The 26620-nt window shown below is 34.4% G+C and overlaps 2 protein-coding genes and 1 long non-coding RNA gene across 4 annotated transcripts in view; 2 read left to right on the top strand and 1 right to left on the bottom strand.

Moving 5' to 3' along the window:
• Window positions 1-6828, top strand: part of LOC107659066 (tubulin polymerization-promoting protein-like) — a 22771-nt gene extending 15943 nt beyond the window's left edge. The window contains exons 5-6 of the mRNA XM_016447878.1: window positions 4943-5096; window positions 6179-6828. Of these exons, the coding sequence (XP_016303364.1) occupies window positions 4943-5096; window positions 6179-6385 (361 nt within the window). The 3' untranslated portion in view covers window positions 6386-6828. The remainder of the gene's footprint in view (window positions 1-4942; window positions 5097-6178) is intronic.
• A 3260-nt stretch (window positions 6829-10088) lies between these two features.
• Window positions 10089-12476, bottom strand: LOC107659082 (uncharacterized). Of its 2 annotated transcripts, none has more exons than XR_001630874.1 (6): window positions 12417-12476; window positions 11482-11612; window positions 11229-11382; window positions 11075-11189; window positions 10352-10495; window positions 10089-10160 (listed from the first exon to the last, which is right to left on the bottom strand). It is a non-coding gene; the product is annotated as an uncharacterized LOC107659082 (long non-coding RNA). The 2 variants fall into 2 exon arrangements; XR_001630875.1 differs by having other exon boundaries at window positions 12421-12433.
• Window positions 12477-12688: 212 nt separating this feature from the next.
• Window positions 12689-26620, top strand: part of LOC107659090 (protein spire homolog 1-like) — a 30653-nt gene continuing 16721 nt past the window's right edge. The window contains exons 1-5 of the mRNA XM_016447915.1: window positions 12689-12734; window positions 13700-14000; window positions 17017-17048; window positions 23838-24077; window positions 25851-25976. Of these exons, the coding sequence (XP_016303401.1) occupies window positions 12714-12734; window positions 13700-14000; window positions 17017-17048; window positions 23838-24077; window positions 25851-25976 (720 nt within the window). The 5' untranslated portion in view covers window positions 12689-12713. The remainder of the gene's footprint in view (window positions 12735-13699; window positions 14001-17016; window positions 17049-23837; window positions 24078-25850; window positions 25977-26620) is intronic.

Genomic DNA, 26620 nt, shown 5'->3' with positions numbered 1-26620 from the left:
CTCTCACACCACACAGACTGTTACACATCACCCTGGACTACATTTCCCATGCTCCATTGCACTAATCACAAGCTCACCTGCTACCAATTACACACACAGCTGCATCCAATGAGACATGCTTTATAAGCCATGGACTTCCTCTCTCTCACTTCCGAGTATTGTTCAGCATTTATCGCTCACCTAGGGATAGCTACTTTACGGAGCCCTTCCAAGTTCATGAGTCTAGCCTTGTTCATAGTCTGTTTTCCCGTGTCTTGATCCTAGCCTGTTATCTTGTCCTGTCTGATTTCTGCCTGCCCTGAAGTTTATAGCCTGTCTTGGATTTACCCTTTGCCTTGCTGATTCGGACTGTGTTTGCACCTCGATTGGATTATTGCTTGTTTTGGATTCCTCTTTTGTCTTGCCCTCTACATATCTGTTTGCTGGTGTCCGACTCTTGCCTGTGTTGACCCTGCCTGTAAATAAAAGCTTGCATATGGATCCGCATGCCTCTCATCTCATCGGCTCCATTACAGAACCGAATTGAGCCAATGGCTAATTTTCTTGCAGGTTTGCATTGCACTGTTTTCATTCATTTTGAGGAATACTGGATCTGTTTTTGTGCAAGTGAGACACATTTATTCTCTTGTTCACACAGCGCCTCTGCACTTACTCCCGATTTCTCTCAACATGGGGACAGGAGAGCTGTCAGGCAATGAATGGAACAACAAAGTAACTGGAGTTACTTATTTGAAAAAGTAACTCCGATATTTTATTGTAAATTAAAAAGTAATGCGTTACTTTACTAGTTACTTGAAAAAAGTAATCTGATTACATAACTCGCGTTACTTGTAATGCGTTACCCCCAACACTGTTGATGCAAAGGTAATGACTTGAGACGCACAATAAGACGAACATACAAATATACGTGCAATTACATTTTACATTCGTGCATTTAGCAGGCACTTTTATCCGGAAGCATTAATGCATTCAAAGCGGTATACATTTTATACATGCAGTGCATGCATTTTGAGTTAAAATCAACATTTCCATCTCCCTTGCATCACTCACTTTGAGTTTGTTGCAGTGCATCCTGGGATTGCATTGTCTATGAAGCATGCATGCGATGTTGTCTATGATTTTGGCCAATGCAGTGTGCCTCAAATGCTCAGTGCTATCTAGGTAGGATGTGATTACACTGTCAGCGAATTGAATTTTCTTGCGGACATCTGGCTCAGTGTGTCGCATACACATAAACACAGATGTTGCAAAAACACTATGAGATCTGACTTGGACTGCGTTCAAATGTGGTTTTAAATCACATCTGGTCATCCGACCCACTTTTACACACTCGCATCCGATTCTCCTATTAATGCATCACTGTTTCACAGCAGGTTCAGGAAGGTTAGTGAATCATGCAGGGAAGACGTGAGTGAGTGACAGATTAATATGTGTGTATTTAGACGTCCCTCTCATGTGCATGTCAAATGACATCAGAAATCAGCTGTATCAGAGGCCAAATGCTCCAAATGAGGGATAAAATTGTGTTTCTCAGCTGATCTGTGCATTATGCAATATGTGCATGTTAATAGATGGGATAAAAAATTACGCACGTGTCAAAATATTGAATCAGTGCAAAAGGCTTTGCAGTGTAGGGGTGTAACTGTGATATTTCCTGTAACAGTAACATATTTGTTTTTAATCTGTGCATGCAGTATTTTCTGAATATGTGGTCCATAAAATACACATTAATAAACATTAACAGAAATAAAATATATAATATATATTAAAAAAAATAATAATAATATAATATAATATATATAGAATAAAATAAAATTTTATTTCAGGTAGATGCCAAGGCAACCTTTTTTATTTTCGTTTAGTTTAAGTTGATGTACTAAAATAACCAAAATTAAATAAACTAAAATGAAAAAAAAAAAAATATATATATGTATAATATTATTAAATAAATAATGTCATATTTAAATTAAATTTATTTATTTTAACTTGTTTTATTATTTAGTTTAATTTATTAAATAATATTATTAAATATATTATTTTTTTAAATAATAGACATTTAAAAAAAAAGACAAAATACACAACAAAATTACTAAAACTTTAACTAAAATGAAAGTGAAAACGGAAAATCAAAATATTAACGAAAACTATATACTACAATAGTCTATCAATGAAAGTGAAATAACTGTGCAGTGAAGAGGAGTCGTGCTGTGTTGATGTTTTTCTGGTTCTTCCCCCACAGCCACAGGCCATGATGGCTCAAGCTGAATAACCCTGATGACTGCAGCACAGAGAGAGTCATCGCTGCTTCAGTAGGGCCAGATTTTAATAATGTGCCCTTAATATAGAGCACCGCACACACTGATCTCGCCTTTAAACATTCAGTCTTCAGATGTTTCGATAATAGCGCTGGTTCGTTCAATTAGGAGAATGAATTTATCCAAATCTTTGTAGTATTCATGCATAGAAAATATTGTATTCAATTGAAAATATTGAGATCCACTTCACCCCGACTGACCGAGAATAAAGATCATTCTGCTAGACGGCGTCAGAGCAACGTGGCTGAGCAGAAACGAGAGGCCGGAAAGAAGGAATGCATGCAATATGTGGCATGCATTAACATTTAAAGGAAAAGTGCAACCAAAAAGGAAGTCAGTCCAAACCTGTATGCTGTTATAAGAGTATTATTAAACATTTTAATGCAGGTCTTTTCCTGTAAAGTATCAAAAAGGACAAAAAACACCATGAAAATATCATGACTGCAGTCCACACAACTCTTGTGTTATGTTAAAGCAAGCAAGCAAAATGTAAGTTATTTTAGCAAAATGTTTTGATGCTTCTCAGGTGTTTTTTGACCTATTTGAGCCTGACTGCATGAGCCAAACAGAGCGTGTTGCATCTGTTGTGATTTATGTGTTCATAAATGCATATGTAGGGTAATATTGCTGTTTATGACTAGCATTCTGCACATCCTCATAGTTGAGAAGAGAGCAGTGAGAGAGAACAGCGGCTGACATTAGACAGCAGCGCTGAAGAATCGCACAAACAAAACTGCTCAGCAAAGAAATCTAATTAATTATAAATCCATAGAGGCGTGTTTACCCAAGCTTGTTGCTATGACACGGCTGGCTTTATGGGCTTTTGATCACCACGGTAAAGGCTGTTTGTATTAGTGTTACTATGTGCACCGTTTTAAGCGTTGCTTTACGGGCCGAATGCATTAGCCGTTAGTGCATGCCTGGAGTCATAATGCAAATCCTGCTTCAAGACCAGATAAATCAGCCGTTCTCAACTAGTTCTGCTTCAGGATGCTGATTTTGGTGAGCAAACACAGAACCAAAACGGTTTATAGTACTGAAGTAAACGAAATACCGTGCAGTTTGATTGGACGCTCGGTTCTTGAGGGCAACAACTACAGATACGGGAAGCATTTCCTCTCTTTCAAAGATGATTAAAAGTGCATTTCTTCTTCTGAAATGAAAGACTCGTGTGTAACGACTCAAACTCTGTACGGACGTGACGCCGGGCCTCTCAGAGCTGACCTGTTTGTGTAATCACACACAGCTGTTTACCGCTGCTGTCAGTTCATGCAACACTTTCAGAGGCCTTTATCCAAGTACTTACTGTGCAAACTTTTCTTCTTCAGAAGAGTAAAGAAGATTTTCAGCTGAAACCGTGCTCCTTTGTGATTCATAAAATGCAAGTCAGCAGCTACTGTCAATTTGATCATATCAGGCAACACAGAATTAATATCCGTGGCTCCTGACGATGTATTGAGGTCTTATGAAGCGAAACGATCAGTCTGTGCAAGAAACTGAACATTATTTACTACATTATCACCTGTAATCCAGAGATTCAGACAAAGAGGAAATCTGATTCTTTTCCACGATGTGGTTCTTTCAGACAGTTTGTTTCAATGAACTGGTTCAATTCACTAGTTTAAGATAATCACACAATGACGTAAAGTATACGCAATTATATTATTAAAGCACCCAATAATGATGTGAAACATGGATGTTTTATGTGTCTAAAGCATATAAAGTGAATAAACTAGTCTTCATCAGCTCAACTTTTTACATAAACAATGAGAACCATAAAATGTTCATTTGGCCCCTTCATCAAGTGCTGGGTTCACGCATGCTCATATTTCCTCAGTTCAGTGACGGAGGCGATCATAGGACCAGATTTGCTGCTATTTCAGCTCATTTCCAGTCGGAGTGACTGTCAGGCGTCTGAAAGTCAGTTTTGATTGAGTAACTTGTAGATCTGTGCTGCTCGAGCCCTGAACTGTTTCAGGTGCTTCAGTCTGATTTGGTGAACTGGTTCAACTCACTAAAAAGAACCGGTTCAGAAGAATGATTCGTTTGTGAACCGGACATCACTCTGGACTGTTCGCCTGAGGCTCTGGATTACAGGTGATAATGTTGTAAATAATGTTCAGTTTCTTGCACAGACTGATCGTTTCGCTTCGTAAGACCTCAGTATATCGTCAGGAGTCACGGGGATTCATTCTGTGTTGCCTGATGTGCTTTTTTTGACTCTTAAAGTGACGGTAGCCATTGACTTGCATTTTATGAATCACCAAAGCCACGGTTTCAACTAAAAATCTGTTCTACTGAAGAATAAAACTCATCTACATCTTAGATGTCCTGAGGGTGAGTAAATTAACAGCTAATTTTAATTTTGGGTGAACTATCAATTCAAAGTATATTTCAAAATCATGATTTACTGACCCTCGTGTTGTTCACACCCTGTGTTATTTCTCATGTAAAATGCAAAAGCAGAACATCCAAGCTGCTAATTTTTTTCAGTGTCACTCAAAGTGTTTCTCATGTGTTTACAGAAGCTCTTTTAATCAGGTCTTGCATGTTTCTGCTCTGCTCTGTATTTATATTTGATGCCACAATATATACTGACGAATTTATCATCCGTTATTGTTTTCCAGGAACAAATCTGCGCGCACTATTACATACAGCCAGTTCAAAGAAGCGCTCGAAGAACTCGCCAGGAAACGCTTCAAAGATAAGAGCAGCGAGGACTCCGCGGAAGAGGTTTACAGAATGATAGAAGGGAAATCACCCGTTATAGCTGGAGTCACGGTAAAGCCCACTGCAGACGTGCTGTTCTTTCTCTAAATCAATAAGCGTTGATAGTGTCCTGTTTTTCTCAAACTTTTGGATAAAAGAGTTTGCTAAATGCATAAATGTAAACGGGTTCATGTGTTGATAAAAAAAAATCTTATAATTAATCATAAACAATTTAAATAATATATATAATAAAAATAAAACCTGTATTTTTAATATTTATATTTTGTATTAATATTATCTTTAATATTAAAGTATTTAAAAAATTATTTATTTTTTCAACTTCATTTAATGTGACCATTAACTGACATCAGAACTGTGAAATTGTTAAATTATTGAAATATTAACTTAAAATGTCTGGGTGACTTGAGGTAAATATTTTATATCAAACTGGTTTGGATGAAAGAAAAGTTTGGGAATCCCTGCTGTAGTATATGGATGATATCTACATACTTATTTCTTTAATTATTGCTTTTAAATGTATGTGAATGAATAGTGTTTACAGCTTAATAACTAAACTGTCTGGTGATTTCTAAATGTAATGATTGTGATGCTTATATGACAGTGATGATAAATATGAAGACTTCATGAGCTTATACACGTTTGGGTTCAGTAGGATTTATTTTACAGAAATGAATACTTCTATTCAGCAAGGATGCATTAAATTGATCAAAAGTGACATTTATAATTTTACAAAAGATTTCTATTTCAAATAAATGCAGTTCTTTTGATCTTTCTATTCATATGTGAATCCTGAAAAATAAAATGTATCACTATTTTTTGCAATATCGGGCAGCACAACTGTTTTCATCATTGATAATAATCAGAAATGTTTCTTGAGCAGCAAATCAGCATATTAGAATGATTTCTGAAGATCATGTGACACTGAAGACTGGAGTAATGATGCTGAAAATACAGCTTTGATCACAGAAATAAATTACAGTTTACAATATACTCACATAGAAAACGGCTATTTTAAATTATAATAATATTTCACAATTTTGCTGTATTTTTGATCAAACAAATGCAGCCTTGGTGAGCAGAAGAGACTAATTTATAAAACGGAATTGATCATAAATCTCTTTCTGGACTCGCAGAGAACTATTGCTTCCCCGACCGTGTCCCGTTTGACCGACACCACCAAGTTCACCGGATCGCACAAGGAGCGCTTTGACGAGACGGGCCGCGGGAAGGGCAAGGCAGGGCGAGTGGAAGTGGTGGACACGTCCGGATACGTCTCCGGATACAAGCACGCAGGATCATATGAGAAGAAAGTTCAGAAACCTCCCCAAAAACCGATGTGAGATTCTCCGTCCAGCAGTGAACCCGACTCTATAAAGCACAAACAGATCTCCCATTTTCCACTGAGGGTGCGTCTTTTTCTGTGAATAACATTGAGTTTGTTCCTCTTCCTATAAGTGTTTTATTTCTAACTGGAACGCTGTTTACATCAAACGCCGACGTCACCAGCTGGTACGTTCCTAACAAACACGATGATGCCAAGAGAAAGACAAATGGCTACAGTATTGCACGCTTACTAGTGAAGGTTTTTGCTGTTAATCTGTGGTGAATATGGACATGAAATGAATATTTGGCATTTTGTGGCTTCTCTAATGATGCAGTAGAATCAGGCCTAAAATAGACTTTAAATGCTTGAGTAATGCAGTGCAAGTCCACAATTTGCGTTACAACAACACACAAAACATTTCCATTTATTTTTTTAAATGCATTTGGCAGATGCTTTTATCCAAAGCGACTTGCATTGCATTTCAGGGCTAAATTTGATCAGTTCATGCATTCCCTGGGAATCGAACCCATGACCTTGGCATTTCTAACACCATGCCCTTTCAAACGGCAATCCTGGTAAATTACCGTAAAATTACCAGAATGACTTTACATAAGTATGCTGTTCACACAAGCAACGGCGTTCTGGCTTTTTACCGGTAAGAGATTATTCACACATCAGCACCAAAATACCAGTAAATTCTGTGATGTCAGTCATCGGAAATAACCTTTCAAAGCTGCGCCGTTGTCTTCATTCGTCCGCACGAGGAGAATGGAAAAGAAGGCCGGGTCTCGAGCGCAACATGTTGAAAAAGCAGCGAGACGTGTCCAACGGTCAAAGTTGTCCATCTAGTGCATATTTACATAGAAAAACTAATAAAAAGCAGCCGAGCTTACTGTAAACAGCTCAGAGTAATCACCTCATCTCCATAAGAACTATATGATTGGCCCAAAGCAGACTTAATTCGTCAGCGCGTTCTGACTTGGCATGTGCTCATACGGGTAATCTTCATTCTGCGTTCACACACAGCATCGTACCGTTAATTTACTGGTAATGTTACAACTTCCCTTACTGGTAAATTGCCAGAACCAATTTAGCGATATTTTTGAAAAGGTCCTGTTCACACATCATCTTTTACTGGTAATTTACCGGTAATTTACCAGTAAAGACTGTATGTGTGAAAGGGGCTTATGTTTCAGGCCTACGATAAAATATATTTAAATGTATTTGTCTTAGTATAAATTATGTATAATTTGAAGGAATATTTTACCAAAAAATGGAATTTGCTGTAAATGTGCTCACCCTCAGGCCATCCAAGATTAGGATGAGTTTGTTTCTTCATCAGATTTGGAGAAATGCAGCATTGCATCACTTGCTCAGCAATGGATGCTCTGCAGTGAATGGGTGCCGTCAGAATGAGAGTCCAAACAGCTGATTAAAACATCACAATAATCCACAAGTAATCCACAGCACTCCAGTCCATCAGTTAACATCTGGAGAAGACAAAAGCTGAAACAAATCATTCATTAAGACGTTTTTAACTTCAAACAGTTGCTTTCAGCTAAAATACTAGTCCATAATTCATAATTCCAGTGAAAAAGTGCATCTCCTGTTGTCTCTCACATCAAAATCGCTGAGACACTGATGCAATGCTACATTTCTCCAAATCTGATAAAGAAACAAACTCATCTACATCTTGGATGGCCTCATAATGAGTACATTTGCAGCAAATTTTCATTTTTTGGTGAATTAATTTGGATGCATTTATGGCTTGACTTGATAATCGTTTGGTTCTGCTTCCCCGTCTCATTTACCAAGATTTTACTCTAAAATATCTACTGATTTTGTTTGCATTTCACATATATTTTATAATAATAACCGAATGCATCACAAGTTATTGTTTGATGCATAAAGAATTGACTGCTGGTGCTCAAGATTGTATATCTAGTAGTTTGGTCGATGTTTTTTGAAGTTGATGGCATAACCATGTATTTCTAATGCTATAATGGCATAATATGAAGCACTGCCTGTGTGTTTTAACTGTGGAATGATTAACTATAGTATGTAAACGGAAACACCATCAGCAAAAGTTCAGGATTTTAAGATTTTACTCTAATATCTACTGATTTTGTTTGCATTTCACATATATTTTATAATAATAACCGAATGCATCACAAGTTATTGTTTGATGCATAAAGAATTGACTGCTGGTGCTCAAGATTGTATATCTAGTAGTTTGGTCGATGTTTTTTGAAGTTGATGGCATAACCATGTATTTCTAATGCTATAATGGCATAATATGAAGCACTGCCTGTGTGTTTTAACTGTGGAATGATTAACTATAGTATGTAAACGGAAACACCATCAGCAAAAGTTCAGGATTTTCTCGTTATTTCCCTGTTTGCTCTGCATCACAATATCTGACCCAATGCATGATGCGTTATCATACCTCAATACAGACCAGCGGGAAACGTGGCTGACTGTCCTTAGAAAACTCCTCGGTGCATCGGAACTAAAAGCTTTGGCCAAACATGACAAAAACAAATAGTTTCAAACAGAAGTTTCTAATGATTTGAACACGTATAATCAGACCCACACAGAGTCTGCAGCGCTGAATTAGGAACGTCCAAATTGCATGTTTGTTCATGAAATACTTATCTTTCTGCCTACTCTAAGCTTTATTATTAGCACATTTACCATATTAAAATCCATTATGTAGCATTGAAAATGCGATTAAGCCTGCAGATTCTGTCTGGGCCTGATTATCAGCAATAGATCAAACTGCAAATTAAAATACTAAAAGGTGTTTTGTATTCTGCTGTGGATTTTAGTTTGAAAAGCACTGTTGTTATATTTAAGGTCATATCGAGGCACTTTGCTATTTTTTTCATACGTGCAGTGTTTCTGCCTACAGAACAATGTTTACAAGAGAAGTGACATGCTGTAACTAACGCTGGCATGGCATATGTCTAAATGAATACATTCCCTTTACCATAACTAGTGTTCGGAGTTATTTATAAACGCAGTGCCATCTGAACACGCTGGACGAGATCCAACCTTCAGGGTTCCCACACTTCTGACCAGTCAGTGACTTTCCATGAGATTTCCAGAACATTCCGATTCACTAATGAATCATTCAAACTGATGACTGCTTTATGGCTTGCAAACAAGTTTTACTCAATGCAAGCGCAATATTTTAAACAGAACATTACTACTAGTCAAATCTATATTCATTATACAGATTTTTAAGAACTTTAAAGATTTTATGACTTTTCCAGATCTAGAAAACACAAATATAAATTTCGCTAACATTTTTTAATGTGATAAACTGATTTGTGAACCACTGATTCACTGAATCAACTCAAAAGAATGATTCACCCAATTCAGTTTTACTTGAGCCAATTTAATATTTTAGAGCATAGAGCAAATTTTTGAAGAAGTTAAGATTTTATGACTTTTCCGGATCTAGAAAACACAAATATAAATTTCCCTAACATTTTTTTACGTGATAAACTGATTTGTGAACCACTGATTCACTGAATGATTCACTCAATTCAGTTTTACTTGAGCCAATTTAATATTTTGGAGCATAGAGCAGATTTTTAAAAGAACTTTTAAGATTTTATGACATATATATATATATATATATATATATATATACACACACATTCATTATGGCACATTTATATATGTATATATATAATGAATGGATAGATGCACCTTATTTTGTTTTGGCGAACTTTCACACTCAGGATCATTGATTAAATGTATGATATCAGATTCGGAAGGATTTTCTAAATACAAAAAAGAAAAACAATTACAAACATAGATAATAGTTCACAAACAGTAAAGTATATTTGTCATTTATTATTAAATATAGAAGTGGAGAAGTGTTATGCATTTATGGCTGGGTGATATATTAAATATTAACTATTTATTTGCAATATATAGTGTTTGTCGTTTAGTCAGAGAGAGTGTGTTTTACCCTGTTACAGACGGGGGCTGTGGACGGAGAGAGTTTCAGGTCTCTTGCAAGTCCAGGTCTTTCTAGAGACATGATTAAGTTTCCTCGTTCCCCTCTAGAAGCCAGAGCATCTTCATCATCGCTTTTATTCTGGACTCACTACTTCTGCAAAACAGTGACGATAATCAACGACAAACTGTGTGTGACTTCAACTCATAAGCAGGGTTAATCTACTATTACTCATATACTGCTATAGTATCTAATATTTTGAATTAGTTCAAATTTTTATAAGTTCAGATTCCATTTTCATTTTTTTAACCAAGAAATCAATCAAATTCTAGCACTTTTCCAAACAAATCAATGCAGTTCAAAGTGCTTTACATGCAAGAACAAGCAATTGACACTAAAATTAGAATAACAAATAAAAACAGAACCATAAATAGATTATACCAATAACATTAAAAACGTTAAAAACATAAAATAGACAATCAAGGGAGATAAAAACCAAAGCATACAAGAGATTACAAGAAAGCCAGACTAAAATGGTTAATTTGAGATATTTTTATATAGTTTTATTTTTATTTCTGTTTTATATACTTAATTGCAGTTAGTTCCCAAGGCAACATTTAAGGTTTAGTGTTTATTTTTTTAATCTAATATTTATATTTCCTTTTATTTCAATTATCAAAAACTATGTTTAATAGATTTAGTTAACAATAACAACACTGCTTATTAGATCATTACCTGCATCTTGTGTCTTGTATCAAGATATAGTTCTTATGATTAGTGTCTAGATTTGCCTCTGATGAGAAATGCATGAGAGCCGCCTTTCTTTCTCGGTCTCGCACTGGACAGTCATCTGCAACAGAGAGAAACAGACAGAAGACAGATGATGCACCAAGCTTGCGCAGTTTGGTCATTGCATGCACCAGGTACAAACAGTGGAGCGGGTGTTTCTTGACCACAGGATTCAGCAGCTTGTGCAGGGAAAAGATGTCCTGTTGTAGTAGCTACAGATTCAGTCTCTCCAGCATTTCCAAACGCTCAATCCCCTACAAACATCAGCATGACATTTACACAACAGAATAAATGTACAGATGTACAGTCAATTATAAATGTCATGAAATGTATAAATATATATACGTGCACACCTGAACTGTGACCAGTGCATTATGCGAAAGATCCAGTGATTTCAGACGCACAAAGTTCTTTAGGGAAGTTCCTAAATGACAGATTTTCCCTTCATATGTTCCTGGTAGAGCCAACGATCGGAGTACATCCGCTGCGATAAATCATTAAAAATATTAGTTAATCAAATAGTGACTATATATATATATATACACACACACACATGTATATATTATATAGTCCCTATTTGATTAACTAATATTTTATATTTGTTATATTTATTATACATATACATATATATATATATATATATATTTATTTATTTAGTCATTTATCAGACGCTTTTATCCAAAGCGACTTACAAATGAGGACAACAGAAGCAATCAATTGTAGTATTAAAACAACTAAAAACAGATCTAAAACTAAAAGCTAAAACTTTATAAATACTACCTATACACATTTAAATAATAAAGAGATTAAATAAAAATGACAAATGCATAACAAAATTTCAAAACATTTAAATGAAAAACAAAAAATAAAGCTAAAAACAATTCAAAATATTAAAGAACAAAAGGTATGAGTATAATAATGATTCTAACATAACGCTAAGCCAAACACCAAAAAACAACTACATATATGTCTATGTACAACCATACACATATATACGTATATATATATATACATTTATAAATTCAATATATATATTATTTAATTTCCATTTAGTTTGTTGAAGTATTAAAATAACTCAAATTAAATAAAACTAAAAACTGAATAAAAGACCTATACAGACATAATAAATTCAGACATAATTTAACTCAAATTAAAATAAATAACAAATACAAATAATACAAATCAAATGACAGTAGTTTATCAGTAATCCTAAAAAATAACACTGCCAAACACACGTTAAAAAACAATAACTTAACATAACATAAGTATGTAATATGTTTTAGTTTACCAACACAACTGTGCTGATTTACAAACTGTCTGCCGCCATTGTTTTGAAGCTTGAATTCAGTGTGCGCAACTGCGCATGAGCAGAACTAGGATTGGTTTATTAATATTAAATACGTAATGTGACGCAGGCGCGTCTGATTCGCTGGAAACCAAGACATTGGCGAGTCAGTTGGTGAATTAGCCAATCAAACTTTGGTAACAGCTTAGCTCATGAATATTGATTACGTACGCTTGTTTGAACGTGTGTCTCTGAGTAAGGTTACCGAGCGACAGCGACACTTAGGCTACTGGTGTATTTATGATTAATTTGTGGACACAGGTGAGGAAGACGCTGTTAAACTACACCAGAAATATATTTAATCAAAGGAAAGTTGTCGAAATATTCCTTAAACCGGAATATTAAACAGGCAAAGCGCTCAACTGAGAAAGTATGTAAAGAAATGTTTGCGTATCACCCTCTGGTGGCAAATCAGCGCCACCTCAGGCCACTCATATATAACTGATATGTAATTTGATTCTCAAAACGATGTGAATTTTCAAAGAATATCAAACATTTGGCACCCGAATTATTCCTAAACTGTTGTTTTTCCACAAGGGGGCGCTTAAGGGCTCAGAGGACCGAATCCTACATTAAGCCGCATTCAATTCTCAGGACGTTTTATATATTATTGGAGATGTTTATTCTAAAAATATATATATAAAGTAATCGTAAATGTATTAATTATACGGGTTTTTATCTGACATAAAAATTAAAATCCACTCAGCGATTTCTATAAATTAATTTATTAAAAAATACGTACCTGTGATCACAAACGACTCTGATTGGTTCATCCCGAGAAAAGTAACAAACAACACGTGACATGGCGATGTTTTAAATAAATAAAACTTTAGTAATAATTTAATATACTTACAGATTATTTTATTGTACCGTGATTATACGCGTTTCATATTTTTTAATTTAAAATTTAATTAAAAATGTAAAATAAGCGACTCTGATTGGTCCATCCTGGCCAGCGCTAACATGTCGCTACTTCGATATGCAAAGTAGTAAATGTATACTTTGATAAATACATATAAAGAGACTTTAGAATTTAATTTTAAACGTAAACTCCATTCTTTTTATTTCGTGGGGACGTAATATAAATAAGCCCCGCCTACTTTTACATCCTCGCTTGCCATTCCTTGCGTTTCTGATGCAGAATCAGCAGTGAGCATCATCAGCACCATCATCACACCGAGCGCAGGTGCATTGATCCCAGCACTTTTCTCCTCTCTGCTGGATAGGATGAGACGATGGCTCGCAGGAGAGATGAAGATGATGATGATGACGGACACAAGCTGATAGAGGAAGAGGAGGAGGAGGAGGAGGATGCGCGTCTCTTCATAGACAGCGAGGATGAGGACGATCTGTCCCTAGACGAGATTTTACATCTATACAAGCAGCCCATCAACGAGGAGCAGGCGTGGGCTGTGTGTTACCAGTGCTGTCGCTCTTCTCGGGAGGATTCTGCTGGTACCGGAGGAGCGGAACATGTGAGGATCTATAAAGACGGATCGGTGCGGCTTCATTCCGGAGACAGATCAGGTGACAAATCAACACCTTCCGCATCCATTATTGCATTTCTATACATATAATAAACTGACATGGATTTGGGTGCAAATGTTTTGAAACAGCTTATATATTTCCCTTTTTACCTTCTAGTGTTCTGCATCACAAAATGTGCCTAATATTGAATGCATCACCTTATGTGCGAGAATTGGATATGAAATGCTATGTAATCGTGCCATGCTCCTAATATCTTTTTTGCATTGTACATTTTTGACAGCACTGAGCTATTATGTAACGCATGGGATGCATGCGAAATAGACCTTTATCTGCAGGTCAAATTGAATATCGAGCATGCATGAGTCTAAAATAATCACAAGACAGCATAAATTAAGCATAAAAGCCATGTAAGTGCTCACAGTCACCGTTGTTTACATGCTCTCTGATGCACAGAGAAATACACATGCTGATGAACACAAAATAGCTCCTGATCAGGGCCTGTGCTGTAAAGACATTTCATATTCGTAATGCTTTTTGTGTGTAACATGTTACATGTGTGTGACTTTATTGACATTATGTGCTAAAATTATCCAGTAGCCCATGATAGTTGGTATTTAGGATTTGTGTTTTGGGTATGTATAAAACAGAGTTATGATGGTTAACTAAAACTAAAACCATTAAAAAAAACAAATGCATACATATACATACATAAATAAATAAATTTCGTTACTTGAAATAAAATAACATAAAAAACGTAAAACGTATTTAAACTTATTTTAATTCAGCTAGTTGCCAATCAGTGTTATTTTAGTATTTTTAGTTTTTATTAATATTTTATTAATTAAATTAATATTTAAAGTTTTATATTTTCTGGTTTCATTTTAACTTTAGGTTTTTGTGTGTGCTTTTGTCATATTATTTTTTATTTTTTATTTTAGTTTAAACCAGTAATTAAAAATTAGATATGTTGCATTGGCAACTATAATATAAAATAATTTTAAGTAGTTTTTATTTTACTTTATTTCAGTTAAAGTTTATTTTATTTAAAGATATGAAAAAGTTATTTTATGGTTTTAATTATCTATAATAACCCTGTTGTCAAGGCAACATTTCTCATTTTCATTAAGTTTAAACTAATAACTAAAATAAATGTACTAAATATAACTAAAACTGAAATAATAATGAATAAAAACTATATATACATAATAATAGAAATGACAAAAATGCACAACAAAATTACTAAAACATTAACAAAAATTAAAATGAAAATGGAAAATTCTAATTCAAAATACTAATAAAAAAACTATAATAGTAATGATACTAAAATACTGGTCTGAAACTGACCTGCCAGGCACCTGTGCTGAATGGAGAATGAGGTTAAAATCTTTGTAGTTCAAGCCCAATTAAAGGCATTGTGATATCCCTAATGCTTTAATCGTTTCACATGTTGAAGTGCTGCTGATAATAATGAAATGTGCTCATTGTGCAGCTTATCCACGGCTTAAAAGATTGAGATATTTATTACAGATGGATTGAGCTGATGCCTTTCCAGAGGATGATTTTATTGCTCAGAGGTTTCTCTTTCATCGCTCAGGAGACTAAATGGAGTTTGCAGTTATGTGTCATCATCAGATGTTTCACCTAAGGCAGTAGTTGACTTACAGTAGAGATATAAAACGAATGTAGCTCAGATCATTTGATGAGAAATGCATGAGTTAGTATTGAGATTTATGACTTTTGATTGCAGACGTTGCAGATCTCTGAGATATTCCCAGAGGAGCTCAGTTTGTCTTTTAATAAACGCACGTGTCATTACTTTCTTGCAATTCTTTCTTGCATTACTTTCTTGAGACATGCTGTCAAGATCGATAGGCTATGTCTTGCAGGTTCCAGGCAGAGTTGTTGTTTTGTCAAAAGTGTCGGTGGTGAACTTGTTCCTCATTCGCTGTCGACTGAAGAATAACAGCGGAGAGATCTGTTTCTTTGCTGGCTTTGCCTTGTTCTGCTGCAAAAACACTCTGAGATTAAATGGATTTCAAAAAATTGTTTTTGCATATTCAATCAAAACCAACTGACCTGGGTTGTAATTAATGGTGTTACATAAATAAAATTGACATTGACATTGACAGTTTGATACACTCAGGTTGTCGGTTAAAGGAAAATTTGCTTAAAAATGTCCCTCAGGCCATCCAAGATGCAGATGAGTTTGTTTCTTCATCAGATTTGGAGAAATGTAGCATTGCATCACTTGCTCTGCAGTGAATGGGTGCCATCAGAATGAGAGTCCAAACAGCTGATAAAAGCATCACAATAATCCACAAGTAATCCACAGCACTCCAGTCCATCAGTTAACATCTGGAGAAGACAAAAACTGCGTGTTAGAAACAAATACATTTTTAAGATGTTTTAAACATCAAACTGTTGCTTCCGACTAAAATAATCCATAATAACGCTTCCTCCAGTGAAAAAGTAATCTGGTCTGAATCAGGAGAGAAATCTGCACAGATCAAGCACCGTTTACAAGCCAAAACAGAACAAAACAAAACAAATATGTGGCTGGATTTTGATGTGAGAAACAAGCCGGAAGCAACAGTTTGATGTTTAAAACGTCTTAAAAATGGATTTGTTTCTTACAAACTCGCAGTTTTTGTCTTCTCCAGATGTTAACTGATGGACTGGAGTGCTGTGGGTTACTTGTGGATTATTGTGATGTTTTTATCAGCTGTTTGGACTCTCATTCTGACGGCACCCATTCACTGCAGAGCATCCATTGATGCTACATTTCTCCAAATCTGATGAAGAAACAAACTCCTCTACATCTTGGATGGCCTGAGGGTGAGCACATTTTCAGCAAATCTTCGTTTTTGATGAACTACTGCTTTAATAGTCATCAGATGCATAAAGATTATCTGCGTCCCGTTTGCAGCCGTCAGTGTGTTTTATGTAAGAACAAACAGCGCTGCGGATTGTCCAGTCAGTTACATAAGGGATGTGCAGTGAGCGCTGTAAGCTGTCGTCTGAGTTCTTGTTCATCTTCTCTTCTGTTCTCCCACAGGTGTGTGTAATCCCAGCCGATCCTCCACACAGGTGAGTGATGCACACTAACGCAGCATCTGTGAATGAGCAGAAACATGTTTGTTAGTTCAGTCTTGACATAGATCCATAACACTTGGAAATTTCTTCACAGTTCTTCACAGTGTTTCCAGCTGTTACTATATGGTTGCTATGGTGTTGTGGATGGTTGCCAGGGCATTGCTACACAGTTGTTAAAGAATTTGATATAGTTTTTATTAATATTTTGAATTAGTTTTTATTTTTATATTTTCAGTTTTTGTCTTAATTTGAATTAAATTTTTAGTAATTTTGTTTTGTGGTTTTGTCAATGTTATTGTTTTGTTTTAATATTGCCTTTTAGGTTTAATTTATTTTTATTTCAGTTTTAGTTTTAGCTCAGTTTTAGATTTGTTTTATTTCCACTTAGTCATTTTACAGCTTCAACCTAAATTAACAATTAGAAATGTTTTTCATCTTGAGTTATTTTATTATATTTCAATTAACTTTTTTTTTTAAAGATTCCTTTTTAGGATTAATTTGTATTCATTTAAGTTTTAGTATTAGATTAGTTTTATATTTTATTGATTTCCACAAAGTAATTTTAGTGCTTCAGCTTAAAGTAAATGAAAATTAGAAATGTTGCATAAATAAGTTTAAGTTTTTTTGTCTAATATTTATTTTTTATTTTACTTGAGTTTTATTTCAATTAACACATTTTATTAGTTTTTTTTTTTTTAGAAATTGCTTTTTTATATTTTACTGATTTCTACAAAGTAATTTTAGTGCTTCAGCTTAAAGTAAACGAAAATTAGAAATGTTGCATAAATAAGTTTACGTTTTTTGTCTAATATTTATTTTTTATTTTATTTTAGCTTTATTTCAATTAATACATTTTTTTTTTTTTTTTTTTCAGAAATTGCTTTTTAGGTTTAATTTATTTTAATTTCAGTTTTAGTTTAGTTTTTAATTTTATTTATTTCCTGTTAGTAATTTTAGTGCTTCAGCTTACACTAAATGAAAATTAGAAATGTCACCTAATTAAGTAATATTTTATTTTTTATCTGCTTTATTTCAATTAACAAATGTTTTTAATAGTTCACTAGTGAAAAGGCAGCTCTATGACCACATTATCTCCTGCAGCTTAGAGACGTTTGCAGCCCATCTGTGTTCTTCTGAATTCAGATGTGAGCTTTCAGCACCAGGTCATGGTTTCTGCTCTCTCAGGTCTCTCGGGTGACTTGTCACTCCACAAGTTCATTAATTTGATGTCAGCAGCTGATGACATTTTAAAGGCCAATTAGAGACATATAGACCCGACAGATCACTGTTTGCATCCCTAGCATCTTTGACCTTCCAGGTTTATGATGTGTTCACTAGAGCCGACTGCGTGACGGACTCTCGCTTAAATATGCATGTAACTCAGCTCAATGTAATTCAGTCGCTGTAAGCCAATGACTGATACTTCTTATGATATAGTACTTTTTGCAGGACATTCATCAAATAAATGTGGCAATGCATATTTTTGGATAATTCAGAGAATCAGTTCATTTACTAAAGGAAGTGCTTAATCTCACTTGTTTATTTATGTCTCTTCTGCTCACCAAGGCTGCATTTATTTGATTAAAAATACAGCAAAAACAGTAAAATTGTGAAATATTATTACAATTTAAAATATCTGTTTTCTATTTGAATACATGTTAAAATGTAATATATTTCTGTGATCAAAGCTGAATTTTCAGCATCATTACTCCAGTCTTCAGTGTCACATGATCCTCCAGAAATCACTTTAATGTGGTTTCATTAGTAACTGTCAGCAGTGACAGGTCTATCACCGTATGCTGGTGTATAAGGACACAAACACACACGCAAACCTGTCTTACAGTATGTGTATATGAGACGCACTCCATAGTCAAATCCCTGTTAAGCAGCTTTCCAGACGCAATGAGTTCCTGCCTCTCTGACAGACGGCAAGAAGTGTTCAGAGTTTTGCACAAGGCATTTAATAGCAAACTAAACTAGACATCCACAAGCAGAACAGTGTATTCTCCTGTGTTTTCTGTGTCCGCTTGCTTTTTATTTCAATCAGACAGTCTCCTTCCGTTTTAGTGGGCAGTTCTTGGCCAGAATGATCTGGACTGGACTTTATGCAGAGAGTTTAAAGGGGTCATATGATGCGATTTCAATTTTTCTTTTCTGGATAGCTGGCCAATCACAGCACACCTCGCTTTTCAGACCGATGAGCTTTGTAAAAATCGACGTGTTTCAGAAAGGCGAGGCATAGAGGAGAAACAATAATGTACAGTATGTGGAAAATAATGCGTTTTTTGAACCTTAAACCACATAAACACATTTCATTACACCAAATACACCAAATAATGTTCTTTTAATCATATGACCCCTTTAAGGTGATTGTCTACTGGTGTAGGATTTACTTTTACTCACAAATTGCTTTTATTTTTATATTTTCAGTTTTTGTTTAAATGTCAGTTTAATTTTTAGTATTTTGTTATGTGATTTTCTCAATAAAATGTCAGTAAAAGCCCTTCTAGGGACGAGTGTTGCAAATTAGCTCTTGCTATAAACACTGTTACTTGCACTGGATGGCCATTTTTGTTTGTTTGTTTGTTTGCAGTTTTATCTATGTGTACTATTACTGTCCCTATTCAAATAAACCAAATAAATATATATATTTTTGATTTTAGTATTAATTTTATTTCAATATAATTTTAGCGCTTCAACTAATATTAGTGTTTCATCCTAATATTTATATTTTATTTCAGTTAACAGTTTTGATGTATATTTTTTATATTCCTTTTACAAAGGCACACCAAGTAACACATTGAACTAAACGTGAAATTTTGAAGTAGAAAGACTGAAAGTATTTTCTAGTAAAGCGTACTCCAATAATCGTATGGAGTGAATTGTTTTTTTACAGTGTCTGTGTAAATTAAAGCCGCAGAAGGTGTGCATTGTTATTTGCACATGTTGATTTGTGCTCCTTGTATTTCAGTTTCTTGTGCTGGATTATTTGACATCCATCAGATACATGAACTTGATGCAGTTAGATGCTTTGCACAAAGACCTGATAGTGCTATATAGATCCAGTTCCCGTGTTCCACTGACTTTTGGTTTAGACAGAACATCAGATGCTTTTCATTAACTCAGTCTTGATTGTTTTCTTTATGAGATTCTCAGGGTTAATGATCAGTTTCTAAACTGAAACTGTTATTACCCGGTGATTGTATTTGTGGATGTAATGGGCCGCTGGACATCTCAGTGAATGAGTCTGTTGTTCACTTCACTGCAGGCTCCTGCATTCTGGATGAAATTCATTTTAAGAATCTGTTGGTAAACTGTTCGGGTCTGATTAACATCACAAAGAGTAACAAAGCGCTCTTTATGCCTTTACAGAAGTTGGACAGAGTTTTGATCACTGGCCGTCAAAAGATTTTACCATTAACCATGTGGAAAGATGATCTTTATTATATTATTTACCAGTTTAAAGACCTAATTATTTGTGATGCTCTTTGGTGCATATACATTATCAAAGACTCCCATCAGAACTGTATATTTCTCTTAAACCATTTTAAAGGCTCAATCCAATCCATTTTGCATTTGCACTGTTCAAACGTTTGGAGACAGTGTTTTTTTATTCAGCAAAGACATCAAAATGATCTAAAGTTACAGTAAAGACATTAATAATGTAACAAAATATTTCTAGCAATAAAGTAAGATACAAAAGATTTGTATTTCAAATAAATGCTGTTCTTTTGAACTTTCCATAAACATATTCGGCAACATGATGGTTTTCAACATTGATAATAATCAGAAATGTTTTGTTTAAATGTCAGTTTAATTTTTAGTATTTTGTTATGTGATTTTCTCAATAAAATGTCAGTAAAAGCCCTTCTAGGGACGAGTGTTGCAAATTAGCTCTTGCTATAAACACTGTTACTTGCACTGGATGGCCATTTTTGTTTGTTTGTTTGTTTGCAGTTTTATCTATGTGTACTATTACTGTCCCTATTCAAATAAACCAAATAAATATATATATTTTTGATTTTAGTATTAATTTTATTTCAATATAATTTTAGCGCTTCAACTAATATTAGTGTTTCATCCTAATATTTATATTTTATTTCAGTTAACAGTTTTGATGTATATTTTTTATATTCCTTTTACAAAGGCACACCAAGTAACACATTGAACTAAACGTGAAATTTTGAAGTAGAAAGACTGAAAGTATTTTCTAGTAAAGCGTACTCCAATAATCGTATGGAGTGAATTGTTTTTTTACAGTGTCTGTGTAAATTAAAGCCGCAGAAGGTGTGCATTGTTATTTGCACATGTTGATTTGTGCTCCTTGTATTTCAGTTTCTTGTGCTGGATTATTTGACATCCATCAGATACATGAACTTGATGCAGTTAGATGCTTTGCACAAAGACCTGATAGTGCTATATAGATCCAGTTCCCGTGTTCCACTGACTTTTGGTTTAGACAGAACATCAGATGCTTTTCATTAACTCAGTCTTGATTGTTTTCTTTATGAGATTCTCAGGGTTAATGATCAGTTTCTAAACTGAAACTGTTATTACCCGGTGATTGTATTTGTGGATGTAATGGGCCGCTGGACATCTCAGTGAATGAGTCTGTTGTTCACTTCACTGCAGGCTCCTGCATTCTGGATGAAATTCATTTTAAGAATCTGTTGGTAAACTGTTCGGGTCTGATTAACATCACAAAGAGTAACAAAGCGCTCTTTATGCCTTTACAGAAGTTGGACAGAGTTTTGATCACTGGCCGTCAAAAGATTTTACCATTAACCATGTGGAAAGATGATCTTTATTATATTATTTACCAGTTTAAAGACCTAATTATTTGTGATGCTCTTTGGTGCATATACATTATCAAAGACTCCCATCAGAACTGTATATTTCTCTTAAACCATTTTAAAGGCTCAATCCAATCCATTTTGCATTTGCACTGTTCAAACGTTTGGAGACAGTGTTTTTTTATTCAGCAAAGACATCAAAATGATCTAAAGTTACAGTAAAGACATTAATAATGTAACAAAATATTTCTAGCAATAAAGTAAGATACAAAAGATTTGTATTTCAAATAAATGCTGTTCTTTTGAACTTTCCATAAACATATTCGGCAACATGATGGTTTTCAACATTGATAATAATCAGAAATGTTTCTCGAGCAAATCAGCATATTAGAATGATTTCTGAAGAATCATGTGACGCTGAAGACTGCAGTAATGATGCTGAAAATACAGATTTGATCACAGGAATAAATTACAGTTTAACAGATATTCACATAGAAAACAGCTATTTTAAATTGTAATAATATTTCACAATTTTACTGTATTTTTGATCAAATAAAATGCAGCCTTGATGAGCAGAAGAGACTTTTATCATGAATATATTTTTAAAATCTTGCAGATCCCAAACATTTTTTTCAGTATTCTGTGTGTTAGTGTGACTTTAAAATGTTTTTATGGCATATTATAAAATAAATCATAAGTCACCGAAGAGTGTGCAAATAACAATTCTATACTAATTAGTAAGTAATTCAGTACTGTGACTGAATAGAACGCGTCTCTATATCCTGTTATCTTAGTGGTTCTCAACTGGTTCATCACAGCCCGAAAAATGGGTCACAGGTCTGTTCTGATTATCTGCTTGTATAAGCGAGAAGAAAATATATTTTTGATGGTTTCAAAGATCGTGTGTCCAGTCAAACACGACAGAATATTGACTCCATTCTGACTGTAATGTGATGTGAACTCATCCTCAAAAACCTTGAACAAAACTGCACAAGGTAAAGGATCATACAACCCCGATTATTTTGAACACAGGTTACAGGTTTGGGTTCTGAAGTAAAGTTAGTATCCGGTATGTTTAAATGTGATATAAGAAACCAAACGCTTTTATGGTTTCGTTGACGCCTTACAGCCGTTGACATTTGTTTTAACAGGCCTTACACAATGTAAGCAGACTAGTTTCTCCATATCAGGTCACAGAGAAAGCTTCAACGCATCAGTTCACCCGAAAGAAAAACCTGAAACCTGCTGTTGTTGGAAGCATTGAGGTTCTTGTGGCACGAAATGTATTTGATGTTCTTGTGTAAAAAAAAAAAAAAACAGTCTGGTATATCTGTGTCGATTGAGAATGTGTCTCAAATATCCCGACTTCAGTATTAAGTTCACTTCTCAAGGAGTCGAAATCATTCCAGTGCACTAAAATCCCTGGGATTGAATCTAATGCACTAGAATTCCCAGAACTGTTGACTGTGTTTACCAGAAATACTGCCAAGATATTAAGTTATATTCTCTAAAACAAGCCTTAAAGGGATAGTTCACACAAAAATGAAAATTCTGTCATCGTTTACTCACCCTCAAGTCGTTCCAAACCTTTATGAATTTCTTTCAGCTGTTGGACACAAAAAAATATATTTTAAGGAATGTTGGTAACCAAAGAGTTGACGGTAGCCAAAAATGTTGGTAACCAAACAGTTGACAGTAGCCATTGACATCCACACTATGAAAGTCAATGGCTACCGTCAGCTTTTTGGTTCTAGCATTCTTCAAAATATGTTCTTTTGTGTTGAACAGAAGAAAGAAACTCATACAGGTTTGGAACAGCTTGAGGGTGAGTGAATGATGACAGAATTTTAATTTTTGCGTGAAGCTCATGCAAGTAAACGTATCTAGTTTGAAGCACGTTCAGATATTTTTAGTGAGAAACAACACAAACACTGATGAAATTAAATACATTTATTGCAGTTAATGTGTCTTTGGGTTGTTTTTGTCGCAGGCGATCGAGTCTCTGGGCATCATGATCTATAAGGCTCTGGATTACGGGCTGAAGGAGAACGAGGAGCGAGAGCTGAGTCCGCCGCTCGAGCAGCTCATCGACCTCATGACCAACGTGGCCGACGCAGAGAGTGACTCCTGCGCCGATGAAGGCTACGCCGCCACTGAGGAAGACGAGGATGACCGGGAACGGGATCCCGCCCACCCCTGCCGTATCCGTGGCTACCGTGACATCATCAAGGTATCATGGCTATGTTTTTTGTAGTAAGTGACAGTAGAGATTATGCAACAGTGATGTCACATGACTGCCTGCAACTAACAACTGCGTTGATAATCACGTAATCTGAAATTGTTTTCATTAAATAATTGATAAATCAGATATTCAGTGCTCTCCTTGTGCAAATCGAATGTGCAAAATGAAATGGATTTAATATCAGCATATTAGAATGATTTCTAAAGATCATGTGACACTGAAGACTGGAGTAATGATGCTGAAAATACAGCTTTGATCACAGGAATAAATTACATTTGAACAGATATTCACATAGAAAACAGCTATTTTAAATAGTAAAAATATTTCACAATATTACAGTTTTTACTGTATTTTTGATCAAATAATGCAGCCTTTGTGTGCAGAAGAGGCTGATTCAAAAACATTCAAAAATCTTAATTATTCAAAACTTTTGTACGTTTGTGTGTGCAAAGATATTAAAATTTGTAATTTTACAATATAAAATGATTTTAAAAAATCACAGTCGTAACAGCAGAACTTTTTAAATAAACAAGTTTCATAAAAGATTAAATAAAAAGTGTCAGTTGGTTAATTTAAAACCTAAATTTGATTTTTAACAAGAAATATTGTTTGATGCAAATAATTGCACTTCCTTTCGCTGTTACACTTCATTCGATTGGTGTTGTGTGTCACGGCTATTTAATTTAACTTTTAATCGCTTGCTGTTATGCATAATACAAATGCATACATTATGCAAATATATAAACATTTTCTAAAAACTATATATCTATATATATATATATGTGTATTCTGTGTGTTTTCTTTACTTTAAACTGCTTTTACTAATCACTGACCCGACTAATGAAATTAGTTGTTGATTATTTTCATTTTATCGATTAGTTGTTGTACACAGGATCTCAATAGGCTGCCATTTCTGCAGTATATAGCACTGAAGTATATTTGTGAGCCTGCAGCACAAAAGCAGTGTTAAGTCGCTGGGGTATATTTGTAGCAATAGCCAACAATACATTGTATGGGTCAAAATTATAGATTTTTCTTTTATGCCAAAAATCATTAGGATATTAAGTAAAGATCATGTTCCATGAAGATATTTTGTAAATGTCCTACCATAAATATATCAAAACTTAATTTTGATTAGTAAATTTGATTAGTAATATGCATTGCTAAGAACTTCATTTGGACAACTTTAAAGGCGATTTTCTCAATATTTAGATTTTTTTGCACCCTCAGATTCCAGATTTTCAAATAGTTGTATCTCGACCAAATATCGTCCTATCCTAACAAGGCTTATTTATTCAGCTTTCATATGATGTATAAATCTCAATTTCAAAAAATTGACCCTTATGACTGGTTTTGTGCTCCAGGGTCACAGATATATATATATCTTCTGTGTTCGTACATCCGGATGAAATGTTAAGTATACAACCAGAGCTCACTGCATGAGACACTGTATCCCACAATGCAATGTGCTCAAGCTCTCAGTGTGGGCTGAGCTATTTTTTTCTGGTACACATGCATTCATTCAGAGAATTTGTGTTGTGCTCTGATCTGTTGATCACAGTGAGAGCGTTTATGAGCGTGTATTTAAGCGCCATGTTGATATTTTGTTTTGAAGCCAAGAGTGACTCACCACACCTTCTGGCCAATTATTTAATTTATGACACATTCGTTGTGTATTCCCAACATGGACATCTCTGTGATGCATAATTTAACATGAGGTTTATTATATAGTGAAACTGAATGTAACTTCTCTGTCTGTAGCTGTGCGCCCTTCACCTGTCCACGCCGGCAGACGCGCCCAATCACTACCAGGCCGTGTGTCGAGCTCTGTACGCCGAGACCAAAGAGCTCCGCAGCTTCCTGGAGAAGATCCAGAGCACCAAAGAGGTGAGAGCAGACCCACAGCTTAGACTTCAGCCCCAAATCAAGCTAAATTCATCATTTCTATGTTCCTGAGATTCATCCCATTCTCCTCCCAGTAGATTTACATTCATATCTGAGGCAGTGTTATTTTAGTGTTATTTATATACTATTATAGTTTTTGTTAATACTTTGAATTCGCTTTTATTTTTACATTTTCATTTTAATTTATTTGATTTTTTTTAGTAATTTGATGTTTTAGTAATTTAGTTTTTTTTTTCATTTTAAATATTACTATATAGTTTTTTTTTCAGTTTTAGCTTAAGTTCAGTTTTAGTTTGTATTTATTTCCAGTTAGTAATTAGTTTATCTAATATTTATATCAGTGCTATTTTAGTATAATTTATAATCTATTATAGTTTTATAGCAGATAAAGTTTTATCTATATAAATATCTTTATTCTTATAGATTATAAAGAAATAGATTATAAAGATATCTTTTTTATCTTTATAATCTATTATAGTTAATATTAATATAATTTTATTTTTATTTTCTGTTGTCATATTAATGAAAGTTAATATGTTAATAATAATTTAAGTTTTAGTCATTTGTAAGTTGTGTGCTTTTGTAATTTTGATCATTTTATATATATATATATATATATATATATA

Source organism: Sinocyclocheilus anshuiensis, unplaced genomic scaffold (genome assembly GCF_001515605.1).
Source record: "Sinocyclocheilus anshuiensis isolate Anshui unplaced genomic scaffold, SAMN03320099.WGS_v1.1 scaffold411, whole genome shotgun sequence".
Taxonomy (NCBI): domain Eukaryota; kingdom Metazoa; phylum Chordata; class Actinopteri; order Cypriniformes; family Cyprinidae; genus Sinocyclocheilus; species Sinocyclocheilus anshuiensis.
Note: the sequence above shows the minus strand (reverse complement) of the source record. Positions and strands in the feature narration are given on the sequence as shown.